This window comes from Amblyraja radiata, chromosome 2 (assembly GCF_010909765.2).
Source record: "Amblyraja radiata isolate CabotCenter1 chromosome 2, sAmbRad1.1.pri, whole genome shotgun sequence".
Lineage (NCBI taxonomy): Eukaryota > Metazoa > Chordata > Chondrichthyes > Rajiformes > Rajidae > Amblyraja > Amblyraja radiata.
The window spans coordinates 3,721,149-3,744,935 of NC_045957.1; the positions used below are offsets into that span (position 1 = coordinate 3,721,149).

General features: G+C 44.9%; 1 protein-coding gene across 1 annotated transcript in view; it reads right to left on the minus strand.

Moving 5' to 3' along the window:
- The window catches only part of mindy4 (MINDY lysine 48 deubiquitinase 4), a 204,321-nt gene that overhangs the window by 18,042 nt on the left and 162,492 nt on the right, over window positions 1-23,787 (minus strand). The window contains exon 15 of the mRNA XM_033040703.1: window positions 19,591-19,752. Within this exon, the coding sequence (XP_032896594.1) occupies window positions 19,591-19,752 (162 nt within the window). The remainder of the gene's footprint in view (window positions 1-19,590; window positions 19,753-23,787) is intronic.

Consider the following 23,787-nt stretch of genomic DNA (forward strand, 5'->3'; position numbering starts at 1 on the left):
AGTGCCTATCCTACATCCTTTTGAAGGCCCTGATTTCCGTTCATGCTCACTGGCTGTGACCTCTAATGTGGTATGTGGGAGATTTGAAACAAAGGCAGCAATGTAGGAACCGCTGAAAGATGAGTGAACAATAACGTACGGTTGAGGGCAACTGATCTGCTGAAGAAGCAGGAAGCAGCTTGCTGCACAAGACTGCATGCTGTGCTTTGATGTGAACTGGTATCGTGCGAGTCACTTTTTTGGTCTGCATGCAACACCCACAATGAGCCCTTGGGATGCCACTGACCACGACAAAGGGGTACTGTGGCCAACTTTAGGAATTTACCGTGCCAAACAAGATGCCCCATCCAAGCTAGTCCCATTTGCCCGCGTTTGCCCCATAACCCTCGAAACCTTTCCTATCCATGTACCTGTCCAAGTGCCTTTTAAATGCTGTTATCGTACCTGCTTCAAATTCCTTCTCTGGAAGATAGACACAAAGTGCTGAAGTAACTCACCGGTTCAGGCAGCATCTCTGGAGAAAAAGAATAGGAGAAGTTTTGTGTCGGAACCCTTCTTCAGATTCAGGTTCCAATCCAAAACATCACCTATTCTTTTTCTCCAGAGATGTTGCCTGACCCGCTGAGTTTCTCCAGCTTTTTGTGTCTATTTTCGGGGTAACCCAGCATCTGTAGTTCCTTCCTCCATATTTACTTCTCTGGAAGCTCGTTCTATATACCCACTGAGTTTCTGAGTGAAAAGACTGCCCCCTCAAGTTCATATTATATCTTGCCATAAATGTATGTCCTCTTGCTTTTGATTCCCCTACCCAAGGTCAAAGACATTCACCCTATCTGTTCCCCTCATAGGTTCATAGAGTCATACAGTGTGGAAACAGGCCCTTCGGCCCAACTTGCCCACACCAGCCAACATTGTCCCAGCTACACTTGTCCCACTTGCCTGCGATTGGTCCATATCCCTCCAAACCTGTCCCTTCCATGTACCTGTCTAACTGTCTCTTAAACGATAGACAATAGACAATAGGTGCAGGAGTAGGCCATTCGGCTCTTCGAGCCAGCACCGTCATTCACTGTGATCATGGCTGATCATAAAGACCGGAAAGATAATCTGTCCATTTCCCTCCACAGATGCTGCAAGACCCACTGAGGGGACAGTCCCAGCCTCAACTACCTCCTCTGGTAGCTTGTTCCATACACCCACCACCCTTCGTGTGACAAAGTTACCCCTCGGATTCCTATTAAATCTTTTCCCCTTCATAGAAACATAGAAACATAGAAAGTAGGTGCGAGAGTAGACCACCAGGTCCGTCGAGCCCGCACCGCCATTCGCTCATGGCTGAACAGTAAACAGACACACTTACCCACAAACAGTAGACACAAGACACAGAACACAAGACACTACCCTCCCCTTTATACCGCTATCACCCCTCTCCACCCCAAGAACCTCGTGATCTCCTGGGGGAGGCAAAAAACCGGATAAAAACCCAGGTCCAATTCGGGAAAAAAATCCGGGAAATTCCTCTCCGACCCCAATCCAGGCGATCGACACTTGTCCAGGAGATCACTCAGGTCTTACTATACTAACCATACCTAGGTCCATATCCCTGCCCTCTCCCCGTAGCCCCTTATCCCCTTGGCAGCTAAAAAACCATCTATTTTAGTCTTAAATATATTTAAAGTTTCTGCTTCCACTGCTCCCTGGGGCAGTGAATTCCATAAATTAACCACCCTCTGGGTGAAGAAGTTCTTCCTCATCTCAGTTTAAAAGAGCCCCCCCTTATTCTGCAACTATGTCCTCTAGTTCTAGTTTCCCCGATCATTGGGAACATCCTCGGTGCATCCACCCGATCAAGGCCCCTCACGATCTTATATGTTTCAATGAGATCGCCTCTCATTCTTCTAAACTCCAAAGAGTAGAGTTCCAGCCTACTTAACCTTTCCTCATATGTCAATCCCCTCATTGCAGGAATTAATCTTGTAAACCTTCGCTGCACTGCCTCCAGGGCTAGTACATCCTTTCTTAAGTATGGACCCCAGAACTGTACACAGTATTCCAAATGTGGTCTCACTAATACTGTGTACAGCTGCAGCAAGACCTCCGTGTTTTTATACTCAATCCCCCTAGCAATAAAGGCCAAAACTCCATTGGCCTTCCTGATTGCTTGCTGCACCTGCATACTAACTTTTGGTGATTCATGTACTAATACCCCTAGATCCCTTTGCATTGCATTACAACGCAGCTCCTCCTCATTTAGAAAATAACTTGCCCTATCATTTTTTTTCCCAAAGTGAATGACTTCACATTTATTAGTATTAAACTTCATCTGCCAAGTTGTTGCCCACTCACCTAGCTTATCTATATCCTTTTGCAGACTCTTCCTATCCTCCTCATCCCCTACTTTTCCTCCCATTTTTGTATCGTCCGCAAATTTTGATATATTACACTTGGTTCCCTCCTCCAAATCATTTATATAAATTGTGAACAACTGGGGTCCCAGCACCGACCCTTGCGGAACCCCGCTAGTTACCGGTTGCCATCCCGAGTATGAACCATTTATCCCCACTCTCTGCTTCCTATTTGTTAGCCAAACCTCTACCCATGCTAATATATTACCCCCAATCCCATAATTTTTTATTTTTAGCAACAGTCTCTTATGTGGCACCTTGTCAAAAGCCTTTTGGAAGTCCAAGTATACCACATCCACCGGTTCCCCTTTATCCACCCGGGTTGTTACTTCCTCAAAGAATTCGAGCAGATTCGTTAAACAGGACTTCCCCTTCACAAAACCATGCTGGTTCTGTCCGATGAAGTCATGTTTATCCAAGTGCCCCGTTAGTGTTTCTTTAATAATTGTCTCTAACATTTTACCCACCACCGATGTTAGACTAACCGGTCTATAGTTACCCGCCTTCTGTTTACTTCCTTTTTTAAATATAGGTGTTACATTGGCCATTTTCCAATCCACTGGGACCGTTCCTGCCTCCAGGGAGTTTTGGAAAATTATCACCAATGCATCCACAATCCCCACCGCTATCTCCCTCAAGACCCTTGGATGTAATCCATCAGGCCCAGGGGATTTATCCTCCTTCAGTCTCATTAATTTCCCTAATACCACCTCCTTGGTGATCTTAATAGTATTTAGCTCCTCCATTCCTACCGCCCCCTGTTTATCCAGCGTTGGAATATTTTTTGTGTCTTCTACGGTGAAGACTGATACAAAATACTCGTTTAATGCCTTTGCCATTTCCATGTTCCCCACCAACAACTCTCCAGTCTCACCCTCCAATGGACCAACGTTCACCTTAGCCACCCTTTTTCTTTTTATATAGCTATAAAAACTCTTACTATTAGTTTTTATGTTGTTCGCTAAATTCCTTTCATAGTCTATTTCCCCGTCTTAATTAATCTCTTAGTTATTTTTTGCTGACCTTTAAATGCTTCCCAATCCTCTACCCTCCCACTATCTCTGGCTACCTTATATGCCCTTGCCTTCAGCCGAATACTATCCTTTATAGTTTTACTGAGCCATGGCTGACTGTTCTTACCCTTACCCCTTTTTTTCTTCATAGGAATAAATTTTTCTTGAAGATTATACAGTATACCCTTAAACGTACACCACTGCTCATGTACCGTCTTATTCTTGAGTCTGCTATCCCAGTCAACTTTGATCAGCTCAGTCCTCATACCTTCATAATCCCCCTTATTTAGACTAAGCACCCTAGCCTGAGTTTCAACCTGCTCCCCTTCTATTTGAATATGGAATTCGACCATATTGTGGTCACTTGTTCCCAACGAGTCCCTAACTATGACATTTTTAATTAATCCTGCTTCATTACACAGGACCAGATCCAAGATTGCCTCCCCCCTTGTCGGTTCTGTGACATACTGTTCTAGGAACCCGTCTCTAATACATTCTATAAACTCTTCCTCTAGTCTACCCTGCCCAGTTTGGTTTGCCCAATTAATATGAAAATTGAAGTCCCCCATGATTACAGCAGTTCCCTTTTTACATGCGTCAACTATTTGCAGATTTATGTTCTGACTAACAGCGTCACAGCTATTTGGAGGTCTATAAATTACACCCACTAGTGTTTTTTTCCCCTTATTATTCTCTATCTGTACCCAAGCTGTTTCACTATCCTGATCCTTCAACGCAATATCCTTCCTCTCTATTGCCGTTATTCCCTCCCTTATTAAAAGGGCCACCCCTCCTCCCTTTCTTTCCTATCTTTCCTAATTGTCGAGTACCCCTCTATATTTAACTCCCAGTCCTGATCCCCTTGCAGCCATGTCTCCGTAATGGCCACGATATCATAACTATATATACTTAATTGCACCGTTAATTCATTTATCTTATTACGAATACTCCGTGCATTTAGATAAAGCACTATCAGATGATTTTTACTACCCTTCCTTTCCGTTTTTGCCCCTTTTACATCTAGAGCTTTATCTTCACACATTCTGTCTCCTGTCTCATTTTGACTTACCGCTTCCCCACTGATACCCTGCTCTATTTCCTCTACCCCTGCCGTTATTACCCCCCTTGATACCTCCCCCCCGCTACTTAGTTTAAAGACCTCTCTACTGCCCTAGTTATATGATTTGCCAGGACCCCAGTCCCAGCACCGTTCAGGTGAAGTCCGTCCTTACAGAACAGATCCCCCCTGTCCCAGTACTGGTGCCAGTGGCCCAAGAAACCAAACCCATTATTCCCACACCAGTCTTTGAGCCACGCATTTAGCTTTTTAATTTTACGTACCCTCGCCGATTTGGCCCGTGGCTCAGGTAGCAATCCGGAGATCAGTACCCTCGAGGTTCTGCTTTTTAATTTATTCCCTAACTGCTCAACATCTCACCTTGAACCTATGTCCTCTAGTCCTCGATTCCTCTTCTCTGGGCAAGAGACTCTGGGCATCTACCAGATCTATTCCTCTCATGATTTTGGACACCTCTATAAGATCCCCCTGCATCCTCCTGGGCTCCATGGAATAGAGACCCAGCCTACTCAACATCTCCCTGCAGCTCACACCCTCTAGTCCTGGCAACATCCTCGTAAATCTTCTCTGAACCTTTTTAAGCTTGACAATATCATTCCTTATAACATGGTGACCAGAACTGAACACAATATTCTAAATTTGGTCTCACCAACGTCTTATACAACTGCAACATGACCACCCAACTTCTATACTCAATACTCTGACTGATGAAGGCCAAAATGTAAAAAAGCCTTTTTGACCACCTTATCTACCTGCGACTAGACCTTCAAGGAACCATGCACCTGTACGCCTAGATCCCTCTGCTCTACAACACTACCCATAGGCCTACCATTTACTGAGTAGACCCTGCCCTTGTTCGACGTCCCAAAATGCAACACCTCATGATTTTATACACCTCTATAAGATCACCTCAACAGCTTCCTGCACTCCAAGGAATAAAGTTCTAGCCTACTCAACCTCTCCCCTATGGCTCAGATTTATTTTGTAATGTACAAGAACATGAGGTATGGAGTCAATGAATGTGGAACTACTCTAAATATTCTCTCTTTGTAATCAAGGATGTTTCAAGATGGAATACAACAGGTTTTATCTAGTCAGCACATAACTGACACAAGACATAGTAGAGCGATCATTAATGTTAAATTTAGGTACAGTATGTTGACCACATTACTTCAGAAAGCGACTTCAGTTTTTCCACATCATCAGCACACGGCTTCCATTTATAAGAAGCGTTATCTCTGCCACATCTGCGTAAACTGAACTCCCTCTGTGGTCCCCAACCGCAAGCCTGGATCCATTATCATCTCCAACCCTGCCACAGCTTTGACTGGACATTTGTGCCACAGCAGTATGCATAATTGGCTGTCTTCTATACTGTAATATAATCGTGGTGAGAGAGGAGAGATTTAAGAGAATGAAGAGAAATCTCGTTGCTCAGAGGATAGTGATTTTGTAGCATTCTATCACAGAAAATTGTGGAGGCCAAGCACTGAAATTATGTGAGGAGGGAGATTTCTAGACACAGAAGCATCAAAGGTTATGAAGAGAATAGGAACATAGACAATAATCAGGACTAAATTGAATGGCTGATCATCAATGAGATTTGCTGATCGTCTATTTCCGGGAACCTTCATTTAGTCTAACATCCACTTTAGGTTAGTTTAGAGATGGAAACAGGAAACAGGCCCTTTGGCCCACTGAGTCCATGCTGACCATCGATCACTCATTCACACTTACTTTTTGAAAATCCAGATACGGTACATTGCATTTAATGTTTCTGCCTATGAAACTTGTTGGTTATGCCCCTGTCCCACTTAGGTGATTTTTTAGGCGACTGCAGGTGACTAGTCTGTCGCCACATGGTCGCCAGGTGTCGCCTGTATGTTCGTGAGTAGTTTCCTCAGTCGCCCAAATAATCGTAGCGCTTTTCTGGTCGCCGCTGGATTTTGAAATGTTCAATACTTTTCGGCAACAGTGGGGTTGACGCCAATGAGCGTAGTTTGACCTCTTGACGTAGGCGCTGTCGTAGCTTGTCGCCAGGATGACGTAGGTTGTCGCTGGTACTGACTTTGTTTTTATTTGTTGTTAAAATATGATTCTATTTCAAATTTTATGTCGAAGGGGGGTCCAGTCGCCGTTTTGTCAGCGACCTGCTATGACAATAATAGTCGCCGGCAGACGCCTAAAAATAGCCTAAGTGGGACAGGCCCATTACATTCTTAAAAGACCATGTTGAATTTATCCAATTGACTTAGTCTGATGAAGGGTCCCGACCTGAAACATCACCCATTCCTTCACTCCAGAGAAGCTGCCTTTTACTCCAGCATTTTGTGTTTATCTTTGATTTATTTTATCCCAAATTCTTAATGCAATTTGGCATTTTTCCTACTTCCGATTTTTGTTTAGTTTAGTTTAGAGATACAGCACGGAAACAGGTCCTTCGGCCCAGCTATACCCGTACATTTGCACTATCCTACACTAGGGACAATTTACCATTTTTACCAAAGTCACCGTGCCACCATTATCCTTTATCAGAAGGTGGTGGATGCCTGGAACACACTGCCAAGGGTAATGGTGGAGGCAGATATGATAAGAGGCATTTGAAAGGCATTTAGATAGGCACGATGATATGCGGGGAATGGAGTGATATGTTTAATTTAGTTTAGAGATAAAGAGTAGAAAGAGCCCTTCGGCCCAACAGTGTCCGCAACAATCAACGATCCCCATACTATCCCTGTATCCTACAAGGGACTAGGGGCCATTTACAATTATACCAAGGCAATTAGCCTACAAACCTGCACATCTTTGGAGTGTGGGTGGAAACCGGAGCACCCGGAGAAAACCCTCGCAGGTCACGAGGAGAATGTATAAACTCCGTATAGACAGCACCTGTAGTCAGGATCGAACCCGGGTCTCTGGTGCTGTAAGGCAACAACTCTACCGCTGCCCCACCGTGACACTTACTTTTTGAAATTCCAGATACATTACATCCAATGTATCTGCTTCTTGTTGTTTACATTCTCAAAAAGCTATGTTGATTCATCCCCAGATCCTGTTCACTGGTTCTTTATGGAATCTGGCATTTTTCCTACTTCCGATGTCGAATCTACTTGCCACTCCTCCTAAAAATGGAAAGTTGCTGGAAGAACTTAGCCGGCCAGGCAGCAAAATGAACAGCCGACATTTCGGGTCAAGGCAGTTCATCAGGTTTGAGTCCAGATGAAAGGTCTCACCCTGAAGCTTTGACTGTCCAATTCCCTCTGCAGATGCTGCCTGACCCACTGAGTTCTTTCAGCATCTTTCCTGTTTTCGTTCCAGATCCATTATCTGCAATCTCTTGTGCTGCCTAGCCTCGAGTTCTGTTTTCTCCCTCCTGCCTTCCTTGAATACTGGGATAGATTTACTACCTACCAATCTGCAAAGAGATTAGAGTTTTGAGATACAGCATGGAAACAGGCCCTTTGCCTAATGAGACCATTGAGCACCCATTCGCACACCAGTTCTAGACTCCCTACACACTAGAGGCGATTTACAGCGGCCAATTAGCCGACAAACCCACACATCTTTGGGATGGGGGAGAAAACTGGAGCACCTGGAAGAAAGCCACGCTGTCACAGAGAGAATGAGCAAACTCCACACACAGACAGTGCCCGAGCTTAGGATCGAATTGTGCCGCCCCTTATCCAAATTTAAGGATATTCCAAAATTTAAGGAAAACTGGAGTCAATGCTTTTCAACCTCAAGGATGTATGCTATCTAGTCCAGGGAATGTGTCAGGTTTATCTAATTAATAATGAATAATTCCTGTACTACTTCATTACAGCTGCTAAATCTGATTTAGTAGTATCCATTCCTTATTAAATCCATGCTTTTTTGGAATATTTCTTCAGTTCTACTGTGAAAACAAGATGAAATCTATATAATTAAAAGTCTCATCTTGACCACTTCCTGTCTGCGCTGTATATTGATTTTAGAAAAAACGCTACCCTGTATCGATGTGATTTTTGGCCATCTTACTCACAGTCCTCCTCCGCTGAGGCAGCCCCGAGGGTTTTTCCCATCGATGGAAAATAAAAAAGTTATGAATGTTTAAAAAACCTTGAGATCAGCTGATTGGTTCTCTCGCCTGTCAATCACGGCGATGAAGGTTCCGTGGGGGGGGGCAGGACTGTAAAACCCTGGATGCCTGGACGTGAGTCAGTCACTCTGGAAGATCGCGTGGGAGAGGCCACAACTGTCATCCTAAGCTGTGAATCAACTGAACTGTGAGTCTGCAATGTATTTGCAATAAATGATTTGTTGGCCCTTAATGACAATGCCATGAGTTGTTTGGCCTGCAGCCCTGCCTGCGCTTGAAACTGCAATGCTTTATTAGGTCCGTCTGTGTTTTGGAAGGAATAAATGCTTTATTAGGTCCGACTGTGTTTGGAAGAAATAAATGCTTTATTAGGTCCAATGTGTTTAGTCCAAAAGTTCCACTCATTTTGTGACTTCCCCTTAGTGGACAGATCGCGCTGATTGCGTAATTTCCGGTGAGTACAGAGGTCGCGCTGATTGCGTAATTCCCGGTAAGTGCAGAGATCACGCTGATTGCGGAAGTGCCGCTGACTGCGGAAGCCCCAAAGAGGAGAGGCCGTGTGAGTATTCAAGAAAATACTACCATATATAAGGTGTGTGAGTCAGTGTGTGCGAGTGTGTATGTGAGTGTGTGTGTGTGTGAGTGTATGTGTTTGAGTGCATGAGTGTATGAGTGTGTGTGTGTGTGTGTGTCTGTGTGTGTGAGTGTGAGTCTGTGTGTGTGTGTGTATATGTGTATGTGTGTGTGAGTGTATGTGTGTGTGTATGTGCGTGTGTGTGAGTGTGTGCGCGTGTGCGTGTGTGTCTGTGTGTCAGTCTGTGTGACTTAGTCTAGTAATTATTACATTTCTCTGCTATTTCCCTATTCAGTGAAATATCTCCCATCTCTGGAGAAAAAGGATAGGTGACCATTTGGGTCAGGACCCTTGAAGGGTCTCCACCTGAAATGCCACCTTTCCATGCAACTCCCTGACTAACTCCAGCATTTTGTGCCTATATTCTTTCATTACACTCCACCTTAGCTTTAGAAGCTTTTACAAACCATGTTTGTATCCCTGGCTAGTATTCTCTCTATCAATTTCTTGTTCAGCCTTTGTTGTTTTCTTAATCCTTTACAATCCTTAGCTTAACAATCTTTTCTGACAACATTATAAGCCTTCTCATCTAATCCAATACCCTGTAACATTCTCATATTAGCCCAGATGCATCACGTTTCTCCGTGTGTTTTTATTCCATAAAGGAATATCAGTTGCAAATTACACATTATTTTAAGTGTTTGCCATTGCTTAGCAGCTGCCTTATCTTTCATTCGTTCCTCAATCTTCCTCAGCCAACTTATTTTTTAATGCTTCGGATTTAAGCTTTAGTAACAGAATTAGCTAAATCATGATTCCATCACACTAGGATCATTCCTTACCTCTTTTACCACATTTATGAATGCAGGTTAGATAACTTCATGTAATTATAATCAATAATGTGCATAAAATAACAGTCATTTGGGTAGCTCAGTGGTGCAGCTGCTGGAGCTGTTGCCTCACAGCGCCAGAGACCTGAGTTCGATCCTGACCTCAGGTTATTTTACATGAAGCTATGTAGTTTGCACTTTCACACTGTTACCATGTGAGCTTCCTCCAAAGATGTGTGGGTTTGTAGCTTAAGTGGCCTCTGTAAAATTGCCCCTGGTGTGTAGCGAGTGGACATGAATGTGGGTTAACATAGAACTAGTGTGAATGGGTAATGATAGTCAGCATGAACTCAGTGAGCTGATGGGCCTTTTTCCATGATGTATCTTTAAAACAAATTGCAGCAATACAGTCAACAAGCTTAATTAACAGAAGAATTATCCAAATGTGGCGTTACCAGTGTAGTTAATATATGTAACCTTAGCTTACAAACTGATTTAGTATTCAAGGTATTCTAAACAACAAGTGTCTCCAATGGTTGTCATCATCGCCCCTTTACAACAAGGGTCTTACCACCCTCATTCACCAATATTCTCTTTGAAGGTATCCAATCCAATCTACATAACTGCAGCCAAACCCATTCAATCATGACAGACCCAGATCATTCTGCTCTCTCCACATTTTTTTGAGGATGTAACTAGGAAAATGGACAAGGGAGAGCCAGTGGATGTAGTGTACCTGGACTTTCAGAAAACATTTGATAAGGTCCCACATAGGAGATTAGTGGGCAAAATTAGAGCACATGGTATTGGGGGTAGGGTGCCGACATGGATAGAAAATTGGCTGGCAGACAGGAAACAAAGCGTAGGGATTAATGGGTCCCTTTCAGAATGCCAGGCAGTGACTAGTGGGGCACCGCAAGGCTCGGTGCTGGGACCACAGCTATTTACAATATACATCAATGATTTAAAATGAAGGGATTACAAGTAACATTAGCAAATTTGCAAATGACACAATGCTGGGTAGCACTGTGAACTGTGAGGAGGATGCTATTAGAATGCAGGGCGACTTGGACAAGTTGGGTGAGTGGGCAGATGCAGTTTAATGTGGATAAATGTGAGGTTATCCACTTTGGTGGCAAGAACAGGAAGGCAGATTGTTTGAATGGTGTCAAGTTAGGAAAAGGGGAAGTACAACAAGATCTGGGTGTCCTACTACATCAGTCACTGAAAGTAAGCATGCAGGTACAGCAGGCAGTGAAGAAAGCGAATGGCATGTTGGCCTTCATAACAAGAGGAGTTGAGTATAAGAACAAAGAGGTCCTTCTGCAGTTGTACAGGGCCCTAATGAGGCCACACCTGGAATATTGTGTGCAGTTTAGGTCTCCAAATTTGTGGAAGGACATTCTTGCTATTGAGGGAGTGCAGTGTAGGTTCACGAGTTTAATTCCCGGGATGGCTGGACTGTGATATGTTGAAAGAATGGAGCGACTGGACTTGTATACACTGGAATTTAGAAGGATGATAAGGGGAACTTAGTGAAACGTATAAGATTATTAAGGAATTGGACACGCTAGAGGCAGGAAACATGTTCCCGATGTTGGGGTAGTGCAGAACCAGGGGCCACAGTTTAAGAATAAGGGGTAGAACATTTAGAACGGAGATGAGGAAAGACTTTTTCACACAGAGAGTCTGGAATGTATTTGCAATAAATGATTTGTTAGCCCTTAACGACAATGCCATGAGTTGTTTGGCTTGCTGCCCTGCCTGTGCTTGAAACTGCAATGCTTTATTAGGTCCATCTGTGTTTGGAAGGAATAAATGCTTTATTAGGTCCGACTGTGTTTGGAAGGAATAAATGCTTTATTAGGTCCGACTGTGTTTAGTCCAAAAGTCCCGCTCATATTGTGACTTCCCCTTAGTGGACAGATCGCGCTGATTGCATAATTTCCGGTGAGTACAGAGGTCGCACTGATTGCGTAATTCCCGGTAAGTGCAGAGGTCACGCTGATTGCGGAAGTGCCGCTGACTGCGGAAGCCCCAAAGAGGAGAGGCCGTGTGAGTATTCAAGAAAGTACTACCGTATATAAGGTGTGTGAGTCAGTGTGTGTGAGTGTGTATGTGAGTGTGTGTGTGTGAGTGTATGTGTGTTTGAGTGTATGAGTGTGTGTGTGTGTGTGTGAGTGTGTGTGTGTGTGTGTGTGTGTGTGTGTGTGTGTGTGTGTGTGTCTGTGTGTGTGTGTGTGAGTCTGTGTGTGTGTATGTGTGTGCGTATGTGTGTGTGAGTGTGTGCGTGTGTGTGTATGTGTGAGTGTGTGCGCGTGTGTGTATGTGGGTGTGTGAGTGAGTGAGTTAGTGTGTGTGTGTATGTGAGGTGGAGGGTGTGCGTGTGTGTGTGTGTGTGTGTGTGTGTGTGTGTGTGTGTGTGTGTGAGTCTGTGTGTGAGTCTGTGTGACTTAGTCTAGTAATTATTACATTTCTCTGCTATTTCCCTATTCAGTGTAATATCTCCCATCTCTGATTGCAACAGATGGGTTCTTACTTTCAATAGGTAACAGAAAGGAACTGTAGATGTTGATTTATTGCAGAGTTAGACACAAAATGCTGGAGGAACTCAGCAGGTCGTGCAGCATCTCTGGAGAAAAAGGATAGGTGACCATTTGGGTCAGGACCCTTGAAGGGTCTCCACCTGAAATGCCACCTTTCCATGCAACTCCCTGACTAACTCCAGCATTTTGTGCCTATATTCGGTGTTTTCTTTCATTACACTCCACCTTAGCTTTAGAAGCTTTTACAAATCATGTTTGTATCCCTGGCTAGTATTCTCTCTATCAATTTCTTGTTCAGGCTTTGTTGTTTTCTTAATCCTTTACAATCCTTAGCTTAACATTCTTTTCTGACAACATTATAAGCCTTCTCATCTAATCCAATACCCTGTAACATTCTCATATTAGCCCAGATGCATCACGTTTCTCCGTGTGTTTTTATTCCTTAAAGGAATATCAGTTGCAAATTACACATTATTTTAAGTGTTTGCCATTGCTTAGCAGCTGCCTTATCTTTCATTCAAGTTCCTCAATCTTCCTCAGCCAACTTATTTTTTAATGCTTCGGATTTAAGCTTTAGTAACAGAATTAGCTAAGTCATGATTCCATCACACTAGGATCATTCCTTACCTCTTTTACCACATTTATGAATGCAGGTTAGATAACTTCATGTAATTATAATCAATAATGTGCATAAAATAACAGTCATTTGGGTAGCTCAGTGGTGCAGCTGCTGGAGCTGTTGCCTCACAGCGCCAGAGACCTGAGTTCGATCCTGACCTCAGGTTATTTTACATGAAGCTATGTAGTTTGCACTTTCACACTGTTACCATGTGAGCTTCCTCCAAAGATGTGTGGGTTTGTAGCTTAAGTGGCCTCTGTAAAATTGCCCCTGGTGTGTAGCGAGTGGACATGAATGTGGGTTAACATAGAACTAGTGTGAATGGGTAATGATAGTCAGCATGAACTCAGTGAGCTGATGGGCCTTTTTCCATGATGTATCTTTAAAACAAATTGCAGCAATACAGTCAACAAGCTTAATTAACAGAAGAATTATCCAAATGTGGCGTTACCAGTGTAGTTAATATATGTAACCTTAGCTTACAAACTGATTTAGTATTCAAGGTATTCTAAACAACAAGTGTCTCCAATGGTTGTCATCATCGCCCCTTTACAACAAGGGTCTTACCACCCTCATTCACCAATATTCTCTTTGAAGGTATCCAATCCAATCTACATAACTGCAGCCAAACCCATTCAATCATGACAGACCCAGATCATTCTGCTCTCTCCACATTTTTTTGAGGATGTAACTAGGAAAATGGACAAGGGAGAGCCAGTGCATGTAGTGTACCTGGACTTTCAGAAAACATTTGATAAGGTCCCACATAGGAGATTAGTGGGCAAAATTAGAGCACATGGTATTGGGGGTAGGGTGCCGACATGGATAGAAAATTGGCTGGCAGACAGGAAACAAAGCGTAGGGATTAATGGGTCCCTTTCAGAATGCCAGGCAGTGACTAGTGGGGCACCGCAAGGCTCGGTGCTGGGACCACAGCTATTTACAATATACATCAATGATTTAAAATGAAGGGATTACAAGTAACATTAGCAAATTTGCAAATGACACAATGCTGGGTAGCACTGTGAACTGTGAGGAGGATGCTGTTAGAATGCAGGGCGACTTGGACAAGTTGGGTGAGTGGGCAGATGCAGTTTAATGTGGATAAATGTGAGGTTATCCACTTTGGTGGCAAGAACAGGAAGGCAGATTGTTTGAATGGTGTCAAGTTAGGAAAAGGGGAAGTACAACAAGATCTGGGTGTCCTACTACATCAGTCACTGAAAGTAAGCATGCAGGTACAGCAGGCAGTGAAGAAAGCGAATGGCATGTTGGCCTTCATAACAAGAGGAGTTGGGGTAGTGCAGAACCAGGGGCCCCAGTTTAAGAATAAGGGGTTGAACATTTAGAACGGAGATGAGGAGAGGGGGAGAGAGGGGGAGAGAGGGGGAGAGAGGGGAGAGGAGATAGAGAGAGAGAGAGAGAGAGAGAGAGATAGAGAGAGGGGGAGAGAGAGAGAGAGAGAGAGAGAGAGAGAGAGAGAGAGAGAGAGAGAGAGAGAGAGAGAGAGAGAGTATACTGTGTTCAAATAGTGGGAATGTTTCAAGTGCAGGACGGGGTCAGTTTGTGTAAAGTGCTTTGTAGACGATGCACAGACCATTCATTCTGGCCGCTGATGGAGGGAATAAATAGATGAGAAGATACCGCATAGAAACAAGCCCTTTGGCCCACCGAGTCCAGGTGCTGGCTTTCATTAAAAAAAGACACAAAGTATTGGAGTAACTCAGTGGGTCAAGCAGCATCTGTGGAGGACATGGATAGTTGACGTTTCGGCTCGGGATCCTTCTTTCAATGTTTCAGGTTGGGATCCTCTTCCATCCATTCCATGTAGCTGTAGGAAGATATGTCCCAACATGAAATGTCACCTATCCATTTTCTCCAGAGATGCTTCCTGACCCGCTGAGTTACTCCAGCACTTTGTGTGTTTATTTTTTGTCTTTTAAACGTGGTTAAGAAGGTGGCTGATGAGGGCATTTGGGGACAGGTAATCAATGTTGGCCTTGCCTGCGACACTCAGATCCTGAAAATCAGCACAAAAGAATCGTGTTTTGAATGAAAATATAGACATGTGGTGGCCTTGCCAACCTTTTTGAGGCCAGACCTCTTGTCACAGTCTGTGCTCTCTGCTTGCTCCCGGTGCAGTGACACAGGCTCATTGTCTGATCACAGTGGAGCAGAACTAATCCACGCTGTCAACTCCTGATGTTCCAGGCTTTATCACAGGCACAGGTTCCATGACGAATGAGCTCAGACACAACAGGCCACTGAACCCAGGCCACACAGAACTAGGGTCGCCAACTGTCCCGTATTAGCCGAGACATCCCGTATATTGGGTTAAATTGGTTTGTCCCATATGGGCCTTGTCCCGTATTTGACCGCTACTACTCGGGTCGAGGGGACTGTCGCGTCCGGTCCCACCTCACCCGTCCCGACGTAGTGCAGCCCATGGAGTGCAGCAGCAGCAGCAGCAGCGCCTCGCCCGTGGCCTCGTCGGTCGGCAGCCCGGCCAGCTGTCCGACCTTCGGACCTTCGCTTACCGCTGACACCACCACCCCTCCTTCTCATGGCCGATCATCAGTTCATGAGTTGGATGGGGTGCCGGACTTTGCGCGCGACGTCGCATGGCCCGGGCCAAAACTCCTCAGCTGGCCCGCCGGCTGGGCTTTGTGTACAGTCCAGCACCCAGGACAACTCATCGTTCACCCAGACACGGCCCAGTCGGTTAACGAATTGCCGTCTGGAACTTGTCCTGTATTTTGACCTTTTGTCCCTTATTTGGGAGTGAGAAAGTTGGCAACCCTACTCACCACCCTTTGTGTAAAACAAAACTTGGCCTACGTGAATCCTTTAAACTTTGCTCTTTCCACCTTTCCACCAGAGAGAGAGAGAGAGAGAGAGAGAGAGAGAGAGAGAGGAAAAAAAAAAGGCGTCTGTGGAGACCCGGTCAAAGGGTCCAGGTCAGTGTGGCGCCCCGGAGCGGGAGCTGCTCACGGCTCACCCTCACGGGGGGAGACCGCTACACACCGACCCTGGCACACCCTGCCGCCAACTGGCTTCCCCCTCCCCCTCGCTCCACTCCCCACCCCATGTTACCACCCCGCACACTTGCCTTTGCAACACAGGAACAGTAGCACGGTGGCGCAGTGGTAGAGTCGCTGCCTCACAGCGCCAGAGATCTGGGTTCCATCCTGACTGCGGGTGCTATCTGTACGGAGTTTGTACCTGCGTGCGTTTTCTCCGGGTACTCTAGTTTCCTCCCAGACTCCATGTTTGCAGGTTTGTACCGAGTGTGCTAGTGCGTACGGGCATCGCTTCGACTTGATGAAAGGCCTGTTTCCGTGCAGTATCTCTAAAGCCGCTCTACCACAGAACCCGCTAAACAGCCCGCCGCGCGGAACGTGTTAAGAGCTTGCTGCGGATTGGATAAAATCTTGTGTCTGGCCGGATGTGGCCCGCGGGCCATAGTTTGGAGACCCCAATCTTAAACGATGGGATAGTCCCAGCCTCAATTATCTCCTCTGGCAGCTTGTTCCATACACCCACCACCCTTTGTGTGAAAAAGTTATCCCTCGGATTCTTATTTAATCTTTTCCACTTCACCTTGAACCCATGTCCTCTGGTTCTCGATTCCCCTACTCTGGGCAAGAGACTCTGTGCATCTACCCAATCTATTCCTCTCATGATTTTATACACCTCTATAAGATCACCCCTCATCCTACTGCTCTCCAAGGAATAGAGGCCCAGCCTACTCAACCTCTCCCAATAACTCACACCCTCTAGTCCTGGCAACACCCTTGTAAATCTTTTCTGAACCCTTTCAAGCTTGACAATATCTTTCCTATAACATGGTGCCGAGAACTGAACACAATATTCTAAATGCAGCCTCACCAACATCTTATACAACTGCAACATGACCTCCCAACTTCTATACTCAATACTCTGACTGATGAAGGCCAATGTGCCAAAAGCCGTTTTGACCACCTTATCTACCTGCGACTCGGCCTTTAAGGAACCATGCACCTGTACTCCTAGATCCCTCTGCTCCACAACACTACCCAGAGGCCTACCATTCACTGTGTAGGTCCTGCCTTTATTAGACATCCCAAAATGCAACACCTCACACTTCTCTGTATTAAATTCCATCAACCATGCCTCAGCCCACCTGCCCAATCGATCCAGATCCTGCTGCAATTTTTCAAAACCATCTTCACTATCTGCAAAACCACCCACTTTTGTATCATCAGCCAACTCTACTCCCCGAGGAGACCGAGGAAATTCAGCATGTCTCCAGTGCCTCTTACAAACTTTTACAGATGCACCATAGAAAGCATACTGTCGGGTTACATCACAGCTAGGTTTGGGAACAGCTCTCCCCAAGATGCGGAGAGTTGTGGATGTAGCCCAGTCCATCACACAGACCAGACTCCCCACCATTGACTCCATCTACACTTCACTCTGCCTCAGAAAATCCGCCAACATAATCAAAGACTTGAAGCTTGAAAGTGTGCACCACCAGATTCAGGAACAGCTTCTTCTCTTCTGTTATCAGGCTTGTGAACGGTCCTTCCATAAGCTAAGGTACTGTTCAATTCACCTCTACCAAATTGTGGACTTTGGACTTTGCCACTGGAACTGGTGCGCTACAATGCTGAGAACTATATTCTGCACTCTGTATCTTCCCCTTTGCTCCATCTATTTTACCTCACTATGAGCTGATTGTACGGTATATCTGATATACGGTATGACTGGTGCACGGTATATCTGATCTAACATAGAAAATAGGTGCAGGACGAGGCCATTCGGCCCTTCGAGCCAGCACCGCCATTCATTGTGATCATGGCTGATCGTCCCCAATCAATAACCAGTGCCTGCCTTCTCCCCATATCCCTTGATTCCACCTAGAGCTCTATCTAACTCTCTCTTAAATCCATCCAGTGATTTGGCCTCCACTGCCCTCCGTGACAGGGAATTCCACAAATTCACAACTCTCTGAGTGAAAACTTTTTTTCTCACCTCAGTCTTAAATGGCTTCCCCTTTATTCTAAGACTGTGGCTCCTGGTTCTGGACTCGCCCAACATTGGGAACATTTTTCCTGCATCTAGCTTGTCAAGTCAAAGTACAGAACAATGTCTCAAGCACCATCTTGAGCAGCACAGGGGCTCCACAAGGAACTGTGCTGGCTCCATTCCTGTTTACCATCTACACCGCGGATCTCCAATATAACACCAACAGCTGCTTTTTGCAGAAATTTTCGGATGACACAGCTGTTGTCGGCCTCATCAAAGGGGGCAATGAGGAGGAGTATAGAGACATAATAAGCAACTTTGTGGAGTGGAGTGCACACAATAACCTCCATCTTAACACCACAAAAACCAAGGAGATAGTTGTGGACTTCAGGAGGGGGAGGAGGAGGACTCAACCAACACCAATCACCATTAAGGGCACTGAGGTGGAGGTGGTCGCTAACCACAGGTACCTTGGTGTGCAGCTTGACAGTGAGCTGGACTGGAAGTGTCATATGGAGGCGGTGTACAGGAAGGGACAAAGCCGACTGTATTTTTTAAGGAGGCTGAGGTCATTTAACATCTGCCAACCCCTGCTGTGCAGTGTCTACCATTCAGTGGTGGCCAGTGCTCTGTTTTTTGCTGTGGCCTGTTGGGGAGATGGCGCCCGCATAGCGGACAAAAACAGACTGGACAAGCTGATCAGGAAGGCCGGCTCAGTGGTCGGGGCTGAGCAACGAACGGTCCAGCAGGTGGCAGAGGCCAGAACTCTGAACAAACTGGGTTCAATAATGACCAACCCCACTCACCCACTCCATGCCCTGTAGGTGATCAAGAGCAGCATCTTCAGTCAGAGACTGATTGCACCAATGTGCAAAACTGAGAGACATAGGAAGTCTTGTATACCAGCTGGTTATAAGGTTATATAATGCGCATAAATAACTGCACTTTTTTTTCATTCATTGTATTTTAACTTGTATTTTAACTTGTATTTTAACTTGTTAAGTATGGAAGCTATTTGATGAAATGTGTGGTGTTATGTCTGTCTTGAAGCTGTCGTGGCATTGTAATTTCCTGTAAAGGATTATTAAAGGTATAATCAATCAAGTCCTTTTATAATTTTATATGCTTCTATATGATCCCCCTCATCCTTCTAAACTCCAGTGAATACAAGCCTAGTCTTTTCAATCTTTCCTCATATGACAGTCCCGCCATCCCAGGGATCAATCTCGTGAACCTACGCTGCACTGCCTCAATCTGTTTGGACAGAATGCAAAACTAAGCTTTGCACTGTATCTCGGTACATGTGACAACAATAAAACTTAACCTAACATGAATTGAAACCTCCCAACATTAATGGAAATAACCACACCCTGATCCTAGCTACAGTCTTTATTCCAGATATTTCCCACATCTGCCGCGCCAGTGGGTTTAAGCACATACCTTGCAGATGCTGTAGTGCTCAAACAGGGAGAGCAGTCCAATGTCACTGCGCCCCGAAATTCCTTTGAGGACTGTGATATTGCCGTTGCCAGAATCCAGCTCAACAACGTCGTTGAAAACATTGGACACAGCTTTACCTGTTAACAACAGGTTCACAAGTTCCTGAGGGAGAAGCAAAATACATTTCTTATTCCCAGTTTACTAGTGGAAGTACCCCATTTTGTGAGTTCAGGTTTAGCTTAGTTTAGTTTAATTTAGTTTAGAGATACAGCATGGAAACAGGCCATTCAGCCCACCGAGTCCACGCCAACAAACGATCCCCATACATTTGCACTATCCTACACACTGGGGACAATTTATATTTTTTACTGAAGCCAATTAACCTACAAACCTGTATGCCTTTGGAGTGTGGGAGGAAACTGGAGCACTTGGAGAAAACCCACACGGTCACAGGGAAAATGTACAAACTCTGTACAGACAGCACCCATAATCAGGATTGAGCCTGGGTCTCTGGTGCTGTAAAGCAGCGGTTCCACTGCAGTGCCACCGTGCCACCCTGTTGTTGGCCAAGAGTTCAAAATACCGCACGAGAGAGCACAGCTCATTATCTAGCCCGCAACATTGGACCTGTTGACTTGCCAATGAATTGTTAAACGAGGGCTGTCTAGCTGCTCAGCTGGTTGTACAGTGGCACAGCTGGTCGAGATGCTGCTTCACAGCACAAGAGACCTGGGTTTGATTCCGATCTTGGGTGTGGAGTTTGTGCGTTCTGCCTGTGTCCGCGTGTTTCGGTTTCCTCTCACATCCCAACGCTGTGCGGGTCTTTGGCTTCTGTAAAAAAAATTGCCCCTAATGTGCAGGGAGTGGATGAGAAAGTGGGATAACATGGAACTAGTGTGAACGGGTGATCGATGGTCGGCATGAACTCGGTGGGCCAAATAGGCTGTTTCCATGCGCAGTCTCGGAACTGAACCAAACAAAGGACAAGAAGGGTGATCCAGCCAGCACTCATCTCTCAACAAACACTACTAAAAATCAGATAACTGTTCATTCATGTCAGTGCCATTTGCAAATTGGCAGTAGCATTTGCCAAAATTACAACTGAGAACTCAAGTCAAAAGTTTCTCAATTATACGAGTCCTTGCATTCACCTGGGAGAATGGGTTTCGTGACTCGTCTGAAAGTGAGCACTTACGACAGCGGTGCTTTTAATGGTGCCCTCAATACTGCACAGCACAGCCTGCCAAGGTCTTTCTGCTCAAGTCTGTGAGTCTGATACTTGAAGCCATAATCTTCAAACTATGAGGTGACAGTGCTCCCCACTGTGCTGCTCTTCAGCGTGCAACTTATCCACAAATTATTCCCGGGAGTTCTGAGAATCCATTCCAAACACAGTTTCCGCAGCTCCAGGGACGGCAGGTGTGTCGACCTGAATATAAGATGAAAGCCAAGCCCAGAGTGCACAGAGCTTCCATCAACGTTCGTCCAAAATCTGCTCGACACCAGGAAGCTTGGCAAATATTCAGAAAAACAACCAACCAAAACCATTCAGTAACCAATACACAGCTGTCCTGCTGGTTTCTAGAGATTTAATTAAGTGGACTGATTAATTCAAATAGCATCATAAGATTAATCAAGTTCACTTCTTAAAAACCTGGACTGCCCCAAAAGGTTGTGGAGGCCAAGTCAATGGTATTTTTAAGGCAGGGATACATTGCCCTCCATAATGTTTGGCACAAAGACCCATCATTTATTTATTTGCCTCTGTCCTCAGGGAGCAGGGAGGGTCTACTGCAGTTGTGCAGGGTCTTGGTGAGACCACACCAGGAGTATTGCGTACAGTTTTGGTCTCCTAATCTGAGGAAAGACATTCTTGCCATATAGGGAGTACAAAGAAGGTTCACCAGACTGATTCCTGAGATGTCAGGACTTTCATATGAAAAAAGACTGGATAGACTCGGCTTGCACTCGCTAGAATTTAGAAGATTGAGGGGGGATCTTATAGAAACGTACAAAATTCTTAAGGGGTTGGACAGGCTAGATGCAGGAAGATTGTTCCCCATGTTGGGGAAGTCCAGAACAAGGGGTCACAATTTAAGGATAAGGGGAAAATCTTTTAGGACCGAGATGAGTTTATACTCTCTAGAATTTAGGAGATTGAGAGGGGATCTTATAGAAACTTACAAAATTCTTAAGGGGTTGGACAGGCTAGATGCAGGAAGATTGCTCCCGATGTTGGGGAAGTCCAGGACAAGGGGTCACAGCTTAAGGATAAGGGGGAAATCCTTTAAAACCGAGATGAGAAGAACTTTTTTCACACAGAGAGTGGTGAATCTCTGGAACTCCCTGCTACAGAGGGTAGTCGAGGCCAGTTCATTGGCTATATTTAAGAGGGAGTTAGATGTGGCCCTTGTGGCTAAGGGGATCAGAGGGTATGGAGAGAAGGCAGGTACGGGATACTGAGTTGGATGATCAGCCATCATATTGAATGGCGGTGCAGGCTCGAAGGGCCGAATGGCCTACTCCTGCACCTAATTTCTATGTTTCTATGTTTCTATGAGGAAATCATTTTTCACACAGAGAGTGGTCAATCTCTGGAATTCTCTGCCACAGAAGGTAGTTGAGGCCAGTTCATTGGCTATATTTAAGAGGGAGTTAGATGTGGCCCTTGTGGCTAAAGGGATCAGGGGGTATGGAGAGAAGGCAGGTACAGGATACTGAGTTGGATGATCAGCCATGATCATATTGAATGGCAGTGCAGGCTCGAAGGGCCTAATGGCCTACTCCTGCACCTATTTTCTATGTTTCCACAATTTGAGATTTGTAATAGAAAAAAATCACGTGGTTGAAGTGCACTTGTCAGATTTTATTTAAGAGTATTTTTATACATTTTGGTTTCACCATGTAGAAATTACAGCTGTGTTATATATAGTCCCCTCCCCTCCATTTCAGGGCACCATAATGTTTGGGTCACGTGGCTTCACAGGTGTTTGTAATTGCTCAGGTGTGTTTAATTGCCTCCTTAATGCAGGTATAAGAGAGCTCTCAGCACCTAGTCTTTCCTCCAGTCTTTCCATCACTTTTGGAAACTTTTATTGCTGTTCATCAACACGAGGACCAAAGTTGTGCCAATGAAAGTCAAAGAAGCCATTATGAGACTGATAAACAAGAATAAAACTGTTAGCGACATCAGCCAAACCTTAGGCTTACCAAAATCAACTGTTTGGAATATCATTAAGAAAGAGAGCACTGGTGAGCTTACTAATCGCAAAGGGACTGGCAGGCCAAGGAAGACCTTCACAGCTGATGACAGAAGAATTCTCTCTATAATAAAGAAAAATCCCCAAACACCTGTCCGACAGATCAGAAACACTCTTCAGGAGTTAGGTGTGGATTTGTCAATGTCCAGTGTCCGCTGAAGTCTTCATGAACAGATATACAGAGACTACACTGCAAGATGCAAACCACTGGTTAGCCGCTAAAATAGGATGGCCAGGTTACAGTTTGCCAAGAAATACTTAAAAGAGCAACCACAGTTCTGGAAAAAGGTCTTGTGGACAGATGAGACGAAGGTTAGCATATCACCTCATCTGAGAAACATGGTGGTGGGGGTGTTATGGCCTGGGCATGTATGGCTGCTGAAGGTACTGGCTCACTTATCTTCATTGAGTGAGATCCTAGTGGGATAACATAGAACTAGTGTGAACGGGTGAGCAATGGTCAGTGTGGATTCAGTGAGCCGACGGGCCTGTTTCCATGCTGTGTCTTTCACTCAATCAATTAGTCCAGGGCAAACATGAGAAAATAACCTATTTATAAATCATAACATTAATGTTTAATACAGCGAAAAAAGACAGTAAGTTCTGGAGTCACCGAGTCAGGCAGCATCTCTGGAGAACATGGATAGGTGATGTTTTGGGTTGGACCTTTCTTCAGACTCATAAGTAACTTGCAGCATCCTTTTCAACATCTGCTGGTTGTCTGAATTCAGTTAGATCGCCACAAATAGATCGCTACATATTACAAATCACCTCCGTTTTCTGGGTGAAGAAAGCAAGTTATATGCAGCCAGCTTGTTCACATAGATAGAAAGTTGAGCTTTCAAATCCCATTCAAAGACTCAAGCATAAGCACTAATGTATGAGTGCTTCCGTGGATTGTCATCTTGTCGTGGTGGAGAAGCTTGTGTGGACCTGA